Source organism: Crocuta crocuta, unplaced genomic scaffold (genome assembly GCF_008692635.1).
Source record: "Crocuta crocuta isolate KB4526 unplaced genomic scaffold, BGI_CrCroc_1.0 scaffold130, whole genome shotgun sequence".
NCBI lineage: Eukaryota > Metazoa > Chordata > Mammalia > Carnivora > Hyaenidae > Crocuta > Crocuta crocuta.
The window spans coordinates 13,688,093-13,710,462 of NW_027527920.1; the positions used below are offsets into that span (position 1 = coordinate 13,688,093).

The 22,370-nt window shown below is 41.0% G+C and overlaps 1 protein-coding gene across 3 annotated transcripts in view; it reads left to right on the forward strand.

The window, feature by feature from the left end:
- LOC144218827 (uncharacterized) overlaps positions 1-22,370 on the forward strand; it is a 410,681-nt gene that overhangs the window by 302,287 nt on the left and 86,024 nt on the right. For all 3 annotated transcript variants that reach the window (XR_013331275.1, XR_013331273.1, XM_077748804.1), the window contains one exon: positions 16,237-16,344. Coding sequence is in view for 1 of the 3 variants with exons in the window: in XM_077748804.1 (XP_077604930.1) it covers positions 16,237-16,344 (108 nt within the window). In the remaining 2 variants the exon portion in view is untranslated. The remainder of the gene's footprint in view (positions 1-16,236; positions 16,345-22,370) is intronic.

Sequence of the window (22,370 nt, forward strand, 5' to 3'; positions counted from 1 at the left end):
AAATAAATAAAAACATTTAAAAAAAAAAAAAAAGCAGAGAATAGTAGAAGGAAAAGGGGAAGCTCAGCCATAGTTTTATACCTAGAAATAAATACTGTTAGCATTTTGATCCATTGATTCCCAGTCTTTCCCCCCTAATATACTAAAGATTGCATTACTTATGCAATTTAAATTTAACATTGTAGTGCACATATTTCCTCTTGTTCATATAAATTTGGTTTTTAAAAAATTTTTTTAATGTTTTATTTATTTCTGAGAGAGAGAGAGACAGCATGAGCAGGGGAGGGTCAGAGAGAGAGGGACATACAGAATCTGAAACAGGCTCCAGGCTCTGAGCTAACTGTCAGCACAGAGCTCAATGTGGGGCTCGGACCCACAAACCGTGAGATCATGACCTGAGTCAAAGTTGGACCTTTAACCAGCTGAGCCACCCAGGCGCCCCGGAGAATCATATAAATTTGTAAAGATATTTAACTTAAAGTAAATATATATTATATTTATACAGTATAATAATTAACCTATATTAATAACATTTATTACATATAACAATTTATACAAATATATAAATATAAATTTGTAAATATACTTGATGTATTTATAGATCTATTTAATGAATGCAGGTTAATTCATTGGATATATGATAGTTTACTTAACCTAAATGAGTCAAAATGAAGTAATCCATTTGAAATTTTTCCTATTAGTATTAATACTGTAACTTAAACACTTTCTAGGTATTTAGGCTAGTTCCTCTGCAGTAGGTTCCAATAAAGGGGATAACTGAGTGAAAGTTTCTACTCCTTTTTTTTTTTTTTAGTTTATTTATNCTCAAGTCATGATTTCGTGGTCCATAGGTTTGAGGCCTGCATAGGGTGGGGGTGGGGGACTATACTGACAGCTCAGAGCCTGGAGCCTGCTTTGGATTCTGTCTCTCTCTCTTTCCCTTCCCTGCTTGTGCTCTGTTTCGGTCTCTCTCTTTCTCTCTCTCTCTCTGTCTCTCTCTCTCTCTCTCTCTCAAAAATAAATAAACATTAAAAAATTGTATTTGGAGAGAGAGAGAGCACTTGCGGGAGTGAGAGATAGTCAGAGAAGAGACAGAATTACAGCACAGAGCAGGACCCGGTGCTGTGTCTCAGGAACCGGGAACTATCAGATCATGATCTGCGCCAAAGTCAAGAGTCAGATACTTAACTGACTGAGCCACCCAGGTGCCCTGTAAAGGTTATAAACCTTTTTAAGACCTTGTTGTTCATTGTCAAAGTTCCCTGGCCTTTTTAAAGGGACATTAGGAAAATGTTTTGACAGTTACAGAGGCTCTTGCTGATTCAAAAGAAAGAATTTGGCCTCTAGCTTATTTGAAACAAAAGAGAATTAGAATTTTTTACAAGCTGAAAAATGGCTTACTAGTGAGTGACCCTCATGAAGAAGTGCAGCCAGCTTCATTCATTCCTGAAGGCAAATTAACATCTAACCAATCTACCAAGGACGTGCTTATATGATTTCAAGATTTCCCCAGAGCTATCTTCCAAATGTTAAAAACAGTGATTTTTAAAATTTATGTCAGTGTACATTAATGACACTATTTTTTGTTGTTAGCTCACCTAGATAACTGGAGAACAGGCCTTTTGCAAAAATAGTGCTTTTAATATAAAAATATATCACATATACATATGATATAATGTATATAATTTATAACATATGTATATTACAGTGTATACATACAGAGACACAAATGAACTGAATGAAAACGCTTATCATATGTCTTTGACGAAACAGACTTAATTTCTCCCTTTTCAACACACACACAATTTTCAGTTGCATTTTCTTAAGTGGGATAGGTAATGCTGCCTGGTCTTACTGAAGAAATAAAGGTTCTTCTCCCCTTTGTAATGTTACGCACTGATGAATGGAAGCATCGGAATTTGTTAGCAAATGACCATACCTGCTGCTCGGTGCTGTCTCCCCCTCCTTCTGCCTCCCAAACAGACATTTCTTCCTATCCAAAGCCATTTGAATTCCCAGTTCAAAGAATCTTTGTTAGATGGCCAGTTTGTTCCCAAGAGCATTGGAAACAGCCATAAAAAGAGATTTACGCTTCATGTGTGGTGGCATCATGCCAGTCTGATACCACAAACATTGCTTTCGAGAATGCTTGCCAGCATGATCACCCAGGAAACAGTAGGGCTGTGGAGGTAAAGAAGACCATGGTTTAATGCCTGTTCACAAGGTGTCCTAATCTTCTGAGGTGGACTGAGTGCCCACTGGGTAGTTTGGATTTCTGTGAAGAGCATACTGGTGGAAACTCCAAGGGAAGCAAACATACTAAAATATTGTAATTAGGTTCCTAAGGCACGATATTTTTTCCTGGCTCAGCAATTACAGATTGCTCCCTGGAAAGGTTATTACTATATAAATCTTCACATCAAAAATACTGTACTAGACGAGGAAGGGGTTACATATAGATCTGTAGTCAGTCCAGAAATGTGTGTATATGTCTGTGTGTGAGTGATTTTGCACATACTCACAGATACCACAAATTGCATGAATACCCCAAGCATGTTTTAGACAGAGAGTAATGCTGTTCCACCCATCTGTGCATGCAATCACAAAAATGGCCCATTCCAAGGTTAGGTATCTCTGAAGGCTCTTTTAGCATGGGTCCTGATCATATGCAGAAATAGACTTTTCCCCAAGTGGACGACCAATTCATTCATCTTGATTGATAATTACAACAGACAAAGAACGGATCAACAGAAATCACGAGGGCAAATAACATCTGGGACTCAGTTTAATGAGAATACCCCAAAACCTCTCTAGTGGTAATTGCATTGCAAGCACCAAATAGCTTTCACAGTTGTTTTTACGAGTGATACAAATTAGCACCCAAGATCTGGAAAGTATACTGACTATAAAAACATGGGGGGATTTAGCAGGGCCCTGGGGAGCATGGCCAAATATATGTATTAACCTGGATGTACTCTGGCATATAATTTTGGGACTTTTTGCTGTGAAAAAAAGTTAAGACTCTGGAATCCTACCAGTATTTGCACTTGGAACTCCCAGATGGGCAGTTCTACTATGAGGCAGTTTTCTGCTTTCCCCGAAGAATCCTTTACCATTTTCACATAAATACCCTGAGAATGTTTTAATATCTGAGATGCTTAAAGTCTGCAGTTTGAATCTTTTTCTTTGTTAGGAAATACAGACATCACACAAATAATTTGGAGATTTTGTGGGTACTTAGACCGAAAAAGTTCGGGAGAGCTGTAATAAGATGTAACCGTTACATATCCTATTACACCTAAACATACCTAGTGAAACAGTAAGAGATTTTCAAAGCAAACGGCTCTGGTTTGGGTTTATTTCCTTCTTCAGGTACCTCTGCCTAAGTCCAACAAGAAGTCAGGAGTGGGTGCTTATTGTAGAAATCCTGCAGAGGGAAATCGCAGACAAATATCCTGAGCTAGAGCAGGAAGCCCTCATTTAAAAAAAAAAGAAGAAGAAGAAGGAAAAAGTTATCAAATGTGGAGAGATGGAAGAGCATTGCCTTTCTCACTCCGTAAATATTCTTCCCTCCTTCTGCTTAGCTATTTCCTCCTTCAAGACTTTCCTGGCTACTGCATACCAGGAAAACTAGGTGTTTCAACTTACACAACATTTGCTTGCCCTGCTTTTTAGTACTGACCTACTTTACCTCCACATATTCATTTCTGCCTCCTAAGCTTAGAAGATGCTTAGTACATGTGTGTTAATGGAGCCTCTTTAATGGAATCACTGTCCCTTTTACAGAGCATTTCCACACACAGTTTTCTTATGTGAGAACGCCCCAAGGTCACCAATACAGTGTCCCAAGATCAGCAAGGCACATTCTGTGAACCCACTTGACAGAAAAGATGTTGCAGCTTAAAGGGATTAATGACCTCCCCAAAGTCACGCACCCACTAAGATGCAATAAGAATTCCCAAGCAAGCTTCTGTGGCTGCTGAAATGAGACAGGTTAAATCAGACTCATTTTTTTTTTTTCAAATGCTCTTTTTTGTCTTTTGGAATTCTCTGGCAATGTTAGTGGAACAATTTGAAATGAATACATTTTAGGCTCCTCATCTTTTACCTGTGGGGAATTTGTAGAAAATTAAGCACTTACTGAAACATAGTTATCAAATCCCCTTGGTAATAATTCCAGGTGCCTTGTCAGGGATAATGGTAAATGAGTAATAATACCCAACTGTGTATCTGCAAAACCTTCCAGAAGAGATTTGGGGCTCAGAGTCATTCTGCAGAAGAATAAGAATGGAAGAACCACATTTTGATTTTCAACCAATTCCCCTTCCCACAACTACAGTATTTTTGCTTCAAATGAAGCCAACTCAGAGTAAAAATAACTTAGAACACTATTCAATAGGGAAAATGTCACCAGAAGGGTTTAGTGAACAGTAGAGGCAGCTGGAGGCGGAGAGGTCCCAACTCTGCCCTGAAGACTCCTAAAGGTGTAGTTAGTATCTCATGCTTGCATATAAGGCTCTGATCCTTTCTCTTTCTCTTTAACACCAGCTGAGCCCCCATGTCCAGTTCCTTGTTGCCTCTGTGCCTTTCAGATCTAGTATGTGAAATGACTCTGTAAGCAAGGAGCAGTCATTATAAAATTGATATGAAATTGTAAAGGACAGGTTATAAGATGGACTTTGAAGTGGCATAGTTGGAAATATGGGTCTACTAACTCTCAGTAATCACCTGTCTCATAATAACTGGAGTAGGGATGGGGAAACCATGGCCAAATTTGCCTGCCACCCATTTTTGTACAGCCTGTGAACTAAGAATGGTTTTAACCTTCTCAGGTGTTTGAAATACAATCAGAAGAATATTTCTTGATACGGTGAAAATTATATGAAATTCAAATTTTGGAAGCCATAAGAAGTTTTACTGGAATACACCCATCCCCACTCATTCATTTCCATCTTGATTCTGACTGCTTTCCTGCAAAGCCTAAAATATTTACTCTCTGACTCATTGCAGCAAAGCTTGAGCTGGAAGAAAGCTTACAGAGGCTATATGAAGGGTTATAGGCCTGATAAATGTATGCTTTGCAGATAAACATTGTGTTTGGAACAAAAAAGTTCATACCATTTTTCTAAACTGATAAATTTTTAAAGTTTTAGTGACAGTTACTAGGACCTGCATTCAGAGGCCACTTCCACGCCCCTATTCCTAGCCTCTGTCTCAGCATTCAGTGCGTTATAAAAACTGTACTAGGTGGCCCAGTTTGTTGTCTTTCGTATTCTCAACGATTTGATAAATTATTTATAGCACCACTCCCCTGAATGGTTTTCAATCCAGTTTAAACATGTCAGTTAGCACAGTTAACAGAATCCCAAAGTGTTCACATAATACGAATTAAATTTTTTAAAAAATCAAGCAAAGGTGTGGAAAATTCCAAAGAGGGAGCATTAATAGTGGCTCAGTAATGAGAAGCAATCTGGGAAAATACAGTCTATAAACAATTACTTTCCTACCTAATCCCTCCCTCATTTACAATATACGAGGCAGTGATTTTAAATGGAAAGATTGTCTTATTCTATAGGGGATCTACTGAGTTTAGCACACAGAATGAATTCATTTGGGGGTGTTTAAAGGGGATTTTTATCTTGTCAAATTTTTACTTAAAAGCTACTAAAAAGTGAAGATGTATTTTGTATCACACGGTGTGTGATGAGTCTTTTGCATTCCATATTGTTAAAATAGGTAGACATGTTAGCTTTAAAAATTCAGTTATTGTATTAAAATTTGTTTCAGGGAACGTTTAAAATATCCTTTAGTGGGCAAGACTTGACACGTTAAAAAGAACATGAAATTCGAATGTGAACAGCCCTCTGAACATTCATTCAAGTTATTTGAGCCAGCTCATGTAGGAAGAGATATGGAAAGAATTCCTTTTATAATGTTTAACACAGTCACTGTATGGTAATTGTGATATCTGTTCGAATTGGTTGTCTCATCGCTTAGTCAATACTGTAATTACAATAGCACATTTCCAAAACATTCATCAGAACCTCCAAGGGCCTCTGTCTTGAAAACTTGCAACTGCTGTATGCCATGACAAATCCTGTATGTGTGGGTTTTGTTATTAACTCTAGGTTTGAATTAGAATTCCCTATCTTACAGCTTGGAGCTAAACTCTGTTTACAAAACAGTATTTACACTTGACTAATTTTGCAGATCAAACTAATTAAATCAATTAAACTGGTGATTAACCAAATGAAGGCTGATTGCAAAAATTAGTGGGTTTATTTTGGAGGACTGGAAGTAAGCTAATTACTGCAGTGATTACTTGAACCTGGAGTACTCTAAATGTGGTATAAATTGAAACCTCATAGTGAATTAGACTGGGAATTCATTACAGTTTAAAGCACTGTTAATACTATTCAGTCTGTTCCTCCGTGGGGAAAATTTCCTCTCTCTGTGCTTTGTATACTGATAAACAATCACTTGGGTTATGTGCTTTTCATGGTGGAAGCTAGTAAACTGGGGGACACTGAAGAAGTTATTTACTTTTAAAGTGATATACACCAGTGCCTGTCAGACTCTAACATGTGTTTGAATCCCTTGAGGATCCTCTAAAAGGAGCATTATGATTCAGTATGTTAGGAGTGGAAGAAGTGATTGGGACAGAGATACGGGGGCCTGGAGTAGGAGGTGTGTGTTCATGTGCATGGGTGTGCATAGGCATGAGTACTGCACAAGAGCTAACATTCTGTCTGCTGTGATCCCGCTGGTTCTTGGACCGCACTCTGAGCAACAAGCACATGCACAGAAGTGGACATAAAAACTGTCAGAATTAGGTTCTATGCTTCAGGATGGGCTATGGACAGCAAGCTATCATTACATTCCTTGGTGGTGAAAACTGACCTGCGGTTGCTAGCAATGTCTGAGCATCAGCTGACTTCAGTAGTGGCTGCTACTGATGGGTCCTCATCGAGTGTTTTTTTCTCATGGTCTTCTCACGCAGGCATGTTAGTAACAGAGTATTTATGTCCATACATAATGCACTCTACTAATTGGTTTTTAAAGCATATCATTTTAACAAAATGTGAACACAGCTGAGTGTGTGATCTACATTTTGCTGATTTAAATATCACTGAGCTTTCGGTTCTCTGTTTTGCCTTAGTTTCAGATTTATGAGATGTTATTTACAATAGTAAAAGAAAGACTTCAGGTTCTGTTCGAGGATGCAATTAAATCTAGGAGAGAGATGTTGGTTTTATGCAAAATTTTAAAGGGAGGCAAGCAGCTTCATTTTGCAGCCAAACTTGGAGGACAGACATATCTTTATTTTCATTGTCGCATCCACTTTCAGTACGGGGAGGGGGGGACAGTTAATTTTCCCAGTTAATCAATGAACCTGTCTTGACATTTGGTTTCCTGCATGTTGCAGGTTCATGGCAAGAAACACCTTATCCCTACAGGAAACCCCACAACCTTTAGCAATGACTATTCATTGCCATTTGATAAGTAGTGCCCCCTGTGTGCCAGGGGCTAGAGAGTGCAAATTTGAATAAATTAACACCACAGACTGTGTTTTAATAAGGACAGAGCTTGCAAAAAATGGAAGGCACAGCTGAAGAGTTTCAATCTGATGGAAGAACAACTGAATGGTTACAAGAAACAGCTTTCTGTTAGGAACAAATTGCCCAGGGCTTTGATTAGTTGCCTGAAACTTCATCAGAATCACTTTTGGTTGCAATTCTTGTTGAAATGCCTCTTAGATTGTTTTTCCCTGGTACAGTCCTGTGAAAGTCTTCCTTGACTCCTGAGACATTTGCAAGCCACTGGCTCCCTGGTATCACTGTGAACTAGCATCTCCGAGCCTGTGGGTGGAGATGGAGGCAGTGCAGGAGGTTGAGCTGAATCTTTACAGATCCCAGATATGGAGTTTTAAAAAACCAAACACTTGATATAAGCTTATCTGACTGGCTTCTTAAAAAAAAAAAAAACACTTTAAAATAGTAAGCAAAAATTATAGGCTGGAATTTTTAGTTGAGTAAGGTTTAATGATATGAAGTTTTGTAGATATTGTCAAGTTGAGTTAGTCGAAGACGTTTAGCATAAAAATGGAAGGGTTTTCTTGTCTTATTAAACAAAAATTAGAACATTTTCATTAATTACCAGTTGGCAGGCTGGAGAACTCCTAATCACAGACGGTAACAAAAACAAATGACTAATCAGTTGAGAGGCTGTGCAGGTGAGTTTATCTCCGTACACGCACCACCCTTCAGGACTGCCTCTTTCGATTTTATCCACTGCTGTGGAGTAGATCTATCTCTTGGGGAGAGATGAAAATAACTGAAGAAAAAAAAAAGCTATCAACTGGCATTCGTGTGTGTCTGTTTATACCTCCTCTGAATGCACACAGGAATCCTAATTGTCTATTACAGTATCAGGAAGTCAGTTCATTGTTTTACAGTGAGAAGTGTCTTCGTCCATTTGCGCTGCTGTAACAAAATGCCATAGATGAGTGGTTTATAAACAATACATATTTATTTACCACAGTTCTGGAAGCTGGGGAGTCCAAGATCAAGATGCCAGCAGATTCAGGATTTGATAAAACCAGGCTTCCTCTTTGACAGCCATCTTACTGCAGTAACCTGACAGGGGTAGAAGGGTCAAGGGCACTTTCTCAGCCCTTTTATAAGGGCACTAAAGGCTGGGCCCTCGCGACCTAATCACCTCCAAAAGGCCTCACCTCCTAATACCATCACCTTGTGTGTTAGGATTTTAACATATCAATTTGTGGGGGACACAAACACTCAGACCATAGCAAGAAGTTTACCTGTCTAGAGGTCAGATTGCTCACATAGACCTGCCCAGTACATTTATTCCCTGTAGAAAATGCTAACAGAGGCCCACTTATTCAGAAGGTCGTTGATATTAGGGGAGCTTCTCAGTTAAGATAGTATGAGACACTTCTACCTTGCCAAGCAAGGCTTTCCTAGAGCATTCTATGGATGGTACTGACAATGATTGCCTTCAGGCTTCTTTGGAGTATTTTGGAATTCTTCTGAACCCCTCTCTATATAGCTCTTTCTCTTAACAAGATGCAATCATGTTGATTAGGTTACAGCTTATTAACTATAACCCCATCCCTGGTCTGTCTTTAAGGAATGCAACCCAGACTACCTTGACTGAATTTTGGATCTTCCTAAACTCAGTCTCCTTGTTTTCTTTCATAGTAATACATAGTTTGTGGATTTTGTTTCCATGCTCACAGAGAAGCTACCTAATTGTCATCAATATGTACAATCCCTGGGCACCTGGGTGGCTCAGTTGGTTAAGTGTCCGACTTCAGCTCAGGTCATGGCCAGTATAATTTCATTTCGCCCTTTGTATCTCTAATTACCAAGGTACCCGTAAGGTATTAGAATCACTGACTTCTCCGCATCTGCCTAACAGATATCACAGCAGAAGAGTCCCATCCTAGAGTTTGGATTCCTCTGCCATTGTGCAGACTGTGATCTACTGTGGGTTACTTACCAAAGCTAGTCATCCCTTCTTTCTTGCAAATACAAACTCAGGTCTATTTAGATGTCTACTCCACAGAAATGTGACCACAGCCCAAGGGCAAATCCTGATTAGGCCGACTGAAGCCTGGTAATCTCCTTTCCATTGCCAGTGATTTGTTTAGAAGAAGGCATGTGGCTGGGTTTTAGCCAATGCAACTGGAGTGGAAATCTGCTTCAGGCTCCTAGAAACGATGCCCTATCTTACAAATGTACACAAGGATGAAATGGCCCACTTCTTCCTGTGAAAATGAACCTGTATTTGTTGGCTCATGAAGGGAGCCAGTCTGAAAGCAAAGCTGATGTGCTGACATCAGCAAAGGGCAAAGAGGGAGGGACAGAACTCTTCATGACAGCCCCAAGCTGCTGAGGGGCCACCCAACTCCAGACTTCCTCCTCATGCAAGACATTTCCTTTGTTAGTAAGTGATGTGAGTCAGGTTCCTATCAGGTGCAGCTAAAAGCAACAGAAACTTTTTTTCTTTTTTTTAAATGTTTTTTATTTATTTCTGAGAGAGAGAGACAGCATGATCAGGGGAGTGTCAGAGAGAGAGGGAGATACAGAATCTGAAGCAGGCTCCAGCCTCATAGCTAGCTGTCAGCGCAGAGCCTGAGGCAGGGCTCAAACCCACGAACCATGAGATCATGACCTGAGCCGAAGTTGGATGCTTAACCGACTGAGCCACTCACACGCACCAGAAACTTTTTTCTTAATGAAGAGAGCTACTTTTTTTTTTTTTCCTTGTGCAACCTGTGATTCTTTCTATATGTCCTGGACAAGGACTGGGACTTCCATTTTGCCTATTTATTCCATTGCTCTACTTTTCAGATAAACAAATTCTTGAATAAATGAATCCAGAAATTAATGGATATATAAAATTGTACCAGAATTCTCTCAGTCATTGTCAGCCAAGATGACCCTTCCCTAAAGCTTTCCCCGTTGAATCATAGTTCCTGAGGAAACTTTTCTCTTGAAATCTGAGTAAACAGACCTATTGTTCCCATATCAGTTCTCTGCTGCAGAGGCCAGGTGAAGGATGCATTTATTCTGGCCAGACGCAAACTCTCCAAGTGTGTTACCATCATTTGGAATTAACAAAACCTATTTAACATGTTAACCAAGTTACTTTTCCATATCCTTTTGCTGGGCTTGGTATTCAAAATCTTTAAAAAAAATTTTTTTAATGGGTGTTTTTGAGAGGGAGAGACAGAGCATGAGTGGGGAGGGCATAGAAAGAGGGAGACACAGAATCCAAAACAGGCTCCAGCCTCTGAGCTGTCAGCACAGAACTTGATGCGGGGTTCGAATTCACAGACATGAGATCATGACCTGAGCCGAAGTCAGACGCTTAACCGACTGAGCCACCCAGGTGCCTCATGGTATTCAAAATCTTAAGCTGATTTGCCTTTCATCATTTATTTCAAAAAGTAAACATTCAGGGATTGAATTGCCAATATGAGATATTAGCACAAGATAAATAGCACAAGGTAAATTACAGTGTGGTGATACATGGACAGATCCACAGATTAGAATAGCAAACATGCTAATGAAATTTATAGTAATCCAGAGTAGAAAAAATTAATATTAAGACTGCAGTCTCAATTTACCCAAGGGATACAGAAATGCTGATGCACAGGAGCACATGNCTTTTCTGAGGATTGTTTTGGAATCTGTCTTATATGGGGAAGTCTATCCATTACCCTAACTTGCAGTGAAGTCAATTAATTTATCTATTAATATTGCATGATTTCAAGTGTGGAAAGAAGCAGAGAGAAATGCTCTTTCCTTGGGACCCTTAGCAAACCTGACATGAGCTTTTGAAAGGTATCACAAGAGCTTTCATATAGACACATTCAGGCAACAGTTTTGAACACCTGATGTGTGAGAGGCATCAGACATCCTGTGAGCTGCTGGGGAGTTTGTGAAGATGAGTCAGGCTTAGATTCTCCTCCCAAGAGGATCCCAGATAAGATGTTAACTTCAGACAGTGACAGAAAAAGAAAAATGACTCCCAAGATTTTGTACCTGTAAAACTGCAGGGAGGCGATGCTGTGGGGCAAATGGAGAAACTGGGAAGCATTTCTGGTTTTAGAGGAGCTTAGATTCCAGGGTGTTTAATCTCAGCTATTTGTAGGACAGGTTTTATGCAGCTGAATATGGATGTCATCAGGCTGAATTTCCATTTCTGTGCAGTATTCTCATTGCATTTATTTTAACAATTTTTCTCTGAATTGAAAACTAGACCATCTTTCAAAGGCAAGCTTTTGGTCTGGAAATTCACTGTGATTACAGAGTAAAAAAATATTAGAAGTTGTGGGAGGGGATGTTTTCCAAATAAAAACTGGAAAGGAGACACACATTGGAAAATATCACAACTCAGTGAAAAAGCACTGGCTAGGGAATTAGAAGGTATGAGTTCTGTTTCTGGCTATCACCCTTGGACCAGTTACTTTCTGCACTTTGGGTTTCTCATTTGTAAACGTAGATTTGTCTAATTAGCTCCAAAGACTCTTTTAGTAATTTCTATAGTATCGTAAGGTATTGTTCACATGCCAGTTTTGCTCTTGACACTCACCTCCACCAGAGGTGTTAATAAAATTGTGTACAGTTTTTTATCTTCCTAAAGCATAGTCTTTATTTTCACATTTCACTCTGAAATGGTGGCATTATTGATATCTTCAGTCAGATGAGGAAATTAGGGTACAGATTGATCAAGGGGCTTGTCCAAGTTCCCTAGCTGGTGCATGTCAGAGCTGGGACTTGAGACCAGGCTCCCCGTCTATTTCTCTTCTCCCTGCAAATCTCCCCCTCTACCACATGCTCCAGTCTTAGGTTGGTCCACTCTTGAGTAGAGAACTCTTATAAACATAGGAGAACTCTTATAAAGATGCTACTAGGTTTGGAAATTGCAGATAGAAAGATTTTTAAAAATCTTTTAATTTAAAGTAATTTTATGTATATATAGAAAAGTTGCAAAGATGTCCTATATATCCCTCGCTCAGCTTTTCGTGATTTAACATCTTACATGACCATGGTACATTTGTCAAAACTAAGAAATTAACATTGATATAATAATACTATGAACTAAACTAGAGACTTAATTTGGATTTTACCAGTTAAAATCTTTAATGGACAGCATAAATTGGGTTAGGGACATAAATCCTTCTGGCCCCCATCAAATAATACCATATCCTATGTGTGTGCTACAAGGACTGACCTTACAGCAGGCACAGACTTCTAACACTGAGGCACCCCTGCCCTTGATGAGAGTCCATGGACATCGTCAGTGGATATGGTGAGAAAACCGATGGCCACAGGGAGCATTGACATCCCAAAGATCCAAAAGCTTAGGTTTGTCAACTAGTTAGCAGACCAAAGACACATCTCAGATCCAGTCTTTTATGGACAAGATGCTCTCAATCACCATCCATCATTTTCTAAGTACAATCCTTTCCTGGAAGATATTGCAATATTATTCAAAACGTGCCAAAGTGGGCAGGAGATCCCAAGAGTAATTGTGAGTTATGAGGTCATAGGGACCTCATTGCAAACTATTTGCAAAACTTAATTGGGGTAATAAATAAACTAAGCATGTAAATTAGATTGAAGACTACAGTGTGAATTAGAGGGAGGCTATTAGCCTGCATAGTCAAAATGCCTTCTTCCTGTTTGTAATATTTGCTGAGTTGAACTATTAATCAAAGAAGCATTAAATTCAAATATCCTAAAATTTCACAACTAAAATAACTTGGAAATAAAACCATTTAATGAGATTCTTTCTGGACAAGATGGGAACTTTATTTTTTATGATTAGGTACTTAGGCACTTTTCAAATAGAGGATGGTCTGGCATTCACATCTGAATCCACCTGTGCCTCCCCCCTGCCCCCCACCTCGCGGTGTGAGTTCATCTTAACCAGGGTACTTAGAAGCAAATGCAGGACGAAAAAAAAATACAGCTCAAAAGGAATGAAATAAGAATGCCATTTCCAATCGTGGAAAACAAACAGAGCTGTAGGCTGAAATGGGACTATCCCTTACTCCCTTTTCTTGTTTTCTAAACTAGGTGGTCAAAAATAATTTCAGGCCTGACATTTCTTTTTTCAGGTATCTGAGGAGTGAGTAGAGGAGCCTCTTGCAAATAAACATAAATATTTTTTAAAAATAAGGAGCGAAGCATGCATACACTGCATCTAATCATCCAGCCCAAGTCAAGTCTTACAGCAGCTTTTTTTTTTAAGCAGTTGATTGAATGAATACAAATGCCTCTCTGTTGTCACTTGGGATGCCACTTGATATATCCCATTTTCTAGACTCTAATTATTCCATTTGTAGACATGAATGCCATTTAGATGTGAGCTAATTCAGCATGGTAACTCAATTAGATTTGTACCGGCTTGGATTTATGAAGCATCAATGGGTTCTTGGTGAGACCAATGGGAATGCGGGCGATTCATCCCCAGTCTCACTGACGCACCCTCTCAGGAGCTCAATTAAACATGCCAGCCACGAGTATGTTTTTTAACGGGAATGTTTCACAATTAAAATAAAAAAGATTTCTGTGTTCCTCGGTGTGCATAGCCCAGCAGAAAAGAAAGACCTGTAATAACACAGGCTGAAGTTTTCGTTTTGGTTACACGTTAGCTCCATCAGAGAAGGCTTTCTGGTGGGGGGCGCTCAGGGCCTCCGGCGAGGTCGCAGTGGGCGTGGCCAGCCTCAGTTGTTGACCCACGTGGTGAAGGTCCTGGAGTTTCAGGATGCCTCTCATTCGAGAGCACTCAATAAAGTGTTGGTTGAACTCAATTGGCAAGTTCGTCTTAGAGCCTGCACCTGAATCTTGGTTCTAAGAGCTGGAAGGCAGATGCTCAATGCCAAATTAGATATGTAAAAAATATAAGAAAACAGAATAGCAGTGATGAAAATGATGGTAACTTTATTCTCAGTATTAAAAAAAAAAATGTGGCCCATGATCAGAAAATGAAGGAAAAGATTTTAAACCAGGACTGTACCCTAATGGATACTTTGTTTTAAAAAAGACTCATTTTAAAGAAATTATATTATTGTGTAATTCTGGTCATGCTTAGGAAGGCAGGGGAAGTGCCTGTGTGTGAAATGCGAGTGCCTGGCAGAGACTTGCTTCACCTTGGTCTTCTTCCCCGTGGGAGTGTTTGATGAGGAAAAGACTTCACTGGTTCTCAACACAGGGCGCAACACAGAGGATGTACTTGGAAATCTTGTGTGAATTAATGAAACAACATAATAGGAGTGAACTCACTTCGTCAATGATAAGCAACTTTGGAAATGTCTGCCGTTATTTTCCCAAACCAAGTCTTAGATAATGAAGACAACTGTATTTGTTTTTCTAACACCTGGATGAAGGACAATGAGAAGGGGAGAGAGACTAAATTTTTTTTTTAGTTTTATTGTTTTGAGAGAGAGACAGAGTATGAGCAGAGGAGGGACAGAGGGAGAGGCAGACACAGAATCCCAAGCAGGCTCCAGGCTCTGAGCTGTCAGCACAGAGACTGGTGTGAGGCTGGAACCCACAAACCATGAGATCATAACCTGAGCCAAAGTTGGACACCCAACCAACTGAGCCACCCAGGAGCCCCTCAATTTTATTGTATCTTCATCTTTCCCCTCTAATGCTTCGTATTTATTTCTGCTCTGACATTAGTTGTAGAAAAATAGAAGCAGTATAAATAAAAGAACATTTGTGTGTCATAATTTTCAAAGTGTGGTTTCACATAACTTCCATCATTTTATGCCCATAATATTCCTACAGAACGGACATTATTTCCTCTATTTCATAGCTGATGAAACTGGTCCAGAGAGGTAGTGTGTCTTGCCTGAGACCACACAGCTAAATCTCACTGGAGCTGGTATTTCAACATTATCCTTTCCTTCTCGTGTGATGTAGTGGAAAGAGCATGCCCTTTAAATAAAAGAACACTATTTTACTTTCTAGTTTTATCATTTTGGATCTATTAAGTATTGATAGAAAGGAAGATTTAGCCTCAGCACACGATGAATCAGAGGGGCATTCTTTAAATTTTTTTTAATGTTTTATTTATTTCTAAGAGAGAGAGAGAGAGAGAGACAGCATGAGCAGGGAAGGGTCAGAGAGAGAGGGAGTCACAGACTCTGAAACAGGCTCCAGGCTCTGAGCTGGCAGTCAGCACAGAGCCCGACACGGGGCTCAAACCCACAAATCGCGAGATCATGACCTAAGCGAAAGTCGGACGCTTAACCGACTAAGCCACCCAGGCGCCCCTCAGAGGGGCATTCTTGAGTTTGATTTGGATAAAAGTTCCAAAATTTAATCCTTAAAACTAATCCCTGGGACGACTGAGTATACTGGCATAGCATCAGCAGAGATTAATGTTATCCAGGGAGAAGAGATGCTCCAAGCTTATGCACCGCCCTTTGTTTAATCTCATGGGAACCTTGATTTAAATTGGAAACACAGGTTAGGACTTCCTTTTATTGTTCCTGTAGTGACTCCCTTTCTGGCTTCTGATTTCCTAGGGCAATGGTCTCTATAAAGATTTTCTGAAGAGCCACCTGAAAGAGAAAGGCCAGGAGTTTATTTGTACTATGTTTGCATCCATTAACATATGTGTAATTCGGTGTAATTTTGCTGTATCCACACAGACCAACCAACTGTCCTTGGCTTGTTTTCATTCCAGGAAATACCACCTCAGGTAGCAGAGAACCCTGGAAAGACCACAGTCCCAGGGGTCAGGGGAGGCCTCGAACCTTCTCTCCGGCTCTGGAGCTAATCCCTGTGGGACCAGGTCAGTTGTGGCATGGGTGCGAGAAATGGTGTGTGCTGGTAGCCTTGGGCAACCCACCCAAAATCTCTGGCCTTAAGAGCATCACCTGTACCAACAGGGATACCCTCAAAAACTCTTGGAAGGTTTACATAAAATATATGTAGGAACATTTTGTAAACCATTAGCCTGTGCTTTTCAAGAGACGCTGTGCCATAATACGCTATATGATTTTTTTAAATCCATGTTTATAATATACCACTTAGAAACTCACAGTGTGATTTGTAATGGTAAAGAATCTAAGAAGTCCTTGGAAGGGAACTCTGTGGAAATTTGTTTAATGGAACATTTTACAAATTACTTCATGACAGAATCCGTTTTTCATTTAATTTTTTAAAATGTTTATTTGTTTTTGAGAGAGAGACACAAACAAGGGAGGGGCAGAGAGAGAGGGAGACACAGAATCTGAACCAGGTTCCAGGCTCTGAGCTGTCTGCACAGATCCTGACACGGGGCTTAAACTCACAAACCGTGAGATCATGACCTGAGCTGAATGCTCAACCCACTGGGCCACCCAGGCACCCCAAATCCATTTTTCATTTAATACCTAATGTTGAGCCGCTCTAAGGTCCTCGTTAAAGCACCGAATCAACACCACCGGTTCCCCGGCTCTGCGATGGGCAAGTTTCTACCTCTGTACCTCTCCCGACCTCCATCTGCCTCAGCTTCCTTCTGTGTTGGCAGGCTTCCCCTGACATTAGCAGAGACTGCCAGCAGCCCATCTCTCAAATGCTGCGGCTTAGGAAGCCACGAGAAAGAGTACCTCTTTCCCAGTAGTTCTAGAAATGGACTGACTTCGAGTTACGGGCCCAACCTTGAAGCAATCACAGTGAGCAAGGGGAAGCCTTCTCATTGGTCAGGCCCAATTCATGTGCCTACTTCTAGAAGTGCTGCTCATATCTAAGCCACATGGCCTGAAAATAAGAGAGATCAGTTCTTCAAGAGTGATACTACAAAATGTCAGTTTTGTCTTTAATGAAGGAGTTGAAGACAGGTTAAAAGAACAAGAACAGAAAAGCAGGAGCACCTGTCATTCCCTCCCCATCCTTCCTTCTCCTAAGACAGGTTCAGAAACGCTGGTATACATCAGAATCCCCTGGGAAATTTATTGAAAATATGATTTTAGGCCTAACCAAGATTCTGATTCCGTGTTCTCAGGTATTGCTCAGAAATCTTTTTCCGCAAACACTAGATACAGGTGGTCCAGGTATCCTGAGAAACATAGGAAACAGGATAAAGACACTTGGAGCATTTCTCAGTCTTTGTAATGTATGAAAATCCCCCACCAAATCACCATTTACAAGGGGTAGGCTGGCGATGCCAGTGTTGGCTCTGGTCCTCGGGCATTTCTTATGTACCCAGAAGTAGTGCTTCTCAACGCTTCCTGTGTGAATGAATCAGCTGGGATCCTCATGAGATGTAGATTCTGATTCAGTAGGTTTTGGGGAAGGCCTGAAATTCTGCATTTCTAACAAGGTCTCAGATGCGCTGCTGCTTCTGGTCCGTGGAACACACTTTGAGCAGCAAGATCCGGAGGGCTGAGAACCACCTGTGTATTTGGTTTGCATTTTTTAAGTCTGTGTCCTTCTGGTTATCAGCCTGCTGGGCAAGCATGAAAGGAACTTCTGTTTCTCATAAGATTTGTTCATGCTGATAATTCTCACTTTGTTCTGAGCTGTTCAGAGATCATCTTCAACAGGCTCAAAGAGAACTCAGCCCAGCCTCTAAAAACTGGAGTGCACATCTGCACATTTTCTACTTAACTAACCCTTTGATGCTCCAGATCTTAGTTAGACTCTGGAAAGACAAAGAAAAGTGGTATAGGATTCCTTTGGGTTCTCACACTTAGGGTGACCAATTGTCCTGGTTTGCTGGAATGTCCCAGTGATAGCACTAAAAGTGCTAGCAGTCATACTTTATCAAGGAAGAATAAAGAATATTATAGGCCAATAACTATAACACAAACACATTAGTATAGATAGGGAACCAGCTAATTCAGCCTGAGGGGTCAGGAAAACCCATGTTAGAACTGGCTTTGGAGGCTGAATAGGAGTTCCCCAGGTTGGGGGCTAAGGATGAAGAGGGAGGAGGCTTTGAAGGCTGAGGGGAAAATGTGTCCAAAAGTACAGAGATACATGCATATGATAATACCCTAACTGCTCTGAGCTTCATCCATTTTGAATGCAGTCTCCTCCTAATTTGAATGGGTTCAGTAACCTCCATATGAATTCTTCCCACTGAATAAAGCCCAGGCCACTTATGGGGAGTGAATTAAAGCCCCACCCTTGGGCTCCGCTCACATGCCTATTATCTGGTAAACAGTTCCTTTATTTAGCTTGGCAAATAGATAATGTTCACTTCTTCTTCGATATTTCTCAGGCCATACTTCTGTGCCCTGATTTGGTTCATTCATCCATTCAACAAATACTTATCCTACATTTAGTGTGCATCAGAACAGTTCTAAGCACTTGCGATATGTCACCAAACACCACTGCCCTCAGGGGGCATACATTCTAGAGGAGGAAATAGACAATGAGTAGTAACATTAGAAAAGCAAATGTTATAGGCTGACAGGTCGTAATGCTGTGGGGAAAAAACACTAGAAGGTAAAGATTATTAGGAGTATAACTTTTTACAAGTGGCCAGGAAAGACATTTCTTTTTAAAAAAAATATTTATATTGAGAGAGAGAGAGCACTCACATGGGCACACAAGCAGGGGAGGGGCAGAGAGAGGGAAATAGAGAATCCAACACGGGCTCAATATCGTGACACTAAGATCATGACCTGAGCCAAAATCAAGAATTGGATGCCCCAGAAAAGACCTATCTAATTTGGTGATATTTACCCAGAGGCCTGAAGGAAATAAAGGAATGATGGTGCAGTTATCTCTGTGGGAGGCCATTTCAGGTCAAGGGAACTGCAGTGCAAAGGTCCTGAGGGTGCCTGACATGTGCAAGGACCAATAAGGACACTCATGAGTTTGGAGTGGAGTGAGTGAGGCAGTTGTGTGTAGGAGGAAGGGCGAGCAGACAGGTGGACACGTGGGGTCTGGGGCGTGTAAGGACTGACACTGTGTGGGAAGGGAGCCTGTAGAGGGGGCCTGTGCAGAGGAGGAACATGCTCTGACTTACACTTTTAGAGCCACACCCTGGCCTCTAGTTGAGAAGCAACTGTTTGCGTGGAAGGGTGCAAGGAGGGGGACTGGTTGTGCAGCCATTACAATACCCCTGGCAAGAGATGACAGTGGCTGTGACAAATGTGGATGCAGTGGTGACAGAGGCCCTCTGTGTCCACCGGGTTCCCTGCACATCACTGGTCTTCAGAGTCCAGGAAACCTCTCCAACCACCTGAGTGATCTAGGCAGATCTCTCCAGCCTCCCGCGGCTTCATTTTCATCATCTGTGAAATTATGCCAGACAGTGATATCTGCCTGACCAAACTCCTAAGGTTCTTGCAACAATTAAATGAGATCATCACTTGGAAAGCATGGAGCAAAGCAGGAAGGAAAAAATAAATAAATAAAAACAGCTGCATCAGAACCCACCAGCTAGATATTCTGCCAGTTCAGAAAAAGAAATGCTACTGTATCTTCTTCCCTGGTTTAGTTAATTCACAGAGGTGTGCTACTGGATGGAAAGGTTAAACCCCAAATCATACACTGAGAAGAGACATTTATGATCATCTGATCAAACCCCATGTCACTGAGATAAGGAAACTGAGATGAAGAGATAAAGGTGGCTTTCCCAGGACAATCCAGCGAGTGGTGGGCCCACACAAGGGTCCTAGTTCTGAGGCTTTTTCTTCTACCAAGGGGCCGATTCAAAAGTGGTAGCAGAGGTCCCTATTTTGAAAGCTAATCGAAGCACAATTACCATCAGAAGAAAGGGAAGAGAAAGCTCTCAGTTGTCAGGCCTCTGACAGCTTTGACCTTTTCAGGCATGTCATGGCGTTCGGTCCTTCCAATGACTGCATGAGGGTTCAAATACCCCCATTTTATTTTTTTTAATTTTATAAAGTTTATTTATTTTGAAAGAGCACCCAAGTTGGAGAGAGAGAGAGAGAATCCCAAGCCGCCTCTGCACAGTGAGTGCAGAGCCCAACGCGGGGCTCAAACTCACAAACCATGAGATTATGACCTGGGCTGAAGTTGGATGCTTAACCGACTGAGCCACCCAGGTGCCCCTGAATACCCCCATTTTAGAAAAGGCTTGAAAGATTAGCAAGTGACCCCAACTGTACACAGCTAGCAAGTGACTAGGAAAGGATTTCTGCTCTTGCCTCTGGCCCCTAACCTGGCACTTTTCCCTGGCATTTAATGAAAACCTTTGGAGACAGCAGAAATTGGTTTCATCCGGGAAGATGGAATCTCTATTGTTCTAATAATTCACCCTGAATCCTTCAGCCGAGGATTAGGAGGAATGTTTTTATTTGTGAGTGTAGTCTAGTGCTTATTAGAATTTCTGAGCTTTTACATTGGAAGTTTCAACAGGCTTACCGTGATACTTCTCAAGTGTTGAGTATAAATGTAAGCCTGAAAAACATTACCAAGCCAAGTACAGTGACATATTTTTAGATAATGGATGGAAGAGTTACATAAGTGGATGCTTTACAGAGACACATACACAGAGGTTCACATGCTGCAGTTTTCTGAAATGTAAGAGCAAAGAGGAAGAGAGTGAGAGTGAGCGAGCGAGAGGTTACGAAAGTATGGGAATTGGTGCAGAGATCACAGGCAAAGCTGCCAGAGAAAAAGTAGTTTGAAAGACTTGTCCTTGCTGTTCATCTGGGATATGCAACGTGTCCTTCAGTTTTAATTTTGAATTGGTATATTCTTTTGAATGATGAGAAAGATTTTAAGAGGCAAAATCTTCTGTTAGAATACAAAATAAAAGGTACAGAAACCAGTGTGAGACGTCCATATATTCCCTGGAATCATGTAGACTTTGAATCCATCAGATGAATCCAGGTTCCTTCCACTACCAGTTTTCCTTGGTAGTAGACGTGGAGGCCTGTGAGCTCTTGGCAACACTAAGGCCCTTGGTGGGATATTGGGGTTCTCAGGCTGTGACTCTCTGAATCTGTGGGGTGAGCCCTCGAGACACCATGGCCCCAGAGCTGTGGTCCTTTCTGACCACCACCATGATCATGTCATCACCACCGAGCTACCCTGCTTCTGATTTGAGCCCTAAGCCCAGAAGGACTGAAGTCTCCTCATGGACACAGCAAACCTTCACAAATCCCTCTCCTCTGAGACTGAGCCATCTCACTGACCCCAGCTAGTGGCTCCAGTTTACTTCTGGTGTCCAACCTCTCCAGGCACCACCACACTGCCACCTTCTGGCACATCAGATATGTTCACTGTCCGGCTCTGGCACTCTCCCTCTCCGCTCCATGGCTAGATCCTGTGGAGGGAGGGGTATGATGCCTGCCTGGGCTGCTCTAGCTTATTGGGATATGGGTGCTGGTTACAGCCTAAAATGGGGCTAGACCTTCCACTCACTCATTCTTCTAGTAGACATCCTGAGGTTTCATTAAGTCTCATGGCTGAAGTCTTGTGAGTTAAGGCAGTCAATAAGATTAGTAGTAATTATGATCATCGCCATTCATTGAGTAAAGGCTTTATAGTTGGGCTGGGTTCCAGTCCCTATTCTAACTTACTAGCTGTGTGAACTTAGAGAACTTACTTTACCTCTCTGATCCTCTTTTCTCATCTATAAAATAGGAATCATAACAGTACCTACCTTACTCTGAAATTATGACTTGAGTAGCTACATGTGTGACTTACAGCTTTAGTAAGATCATTCATGCAGAGTACCTGGCATGTAAGTGTTCAATTAATGCTAGCTGTGACTATCTGTAGTGGTAGTATGTACAGTTATTAACTAACCAGTAGGAGTATGTGCCAATTTCCAGGGGCTTTACACGCATTATATTATTATTTCTGAAAACTTGCAAGTAAAGTATTATACCCATTTGACAGATGAAGAAG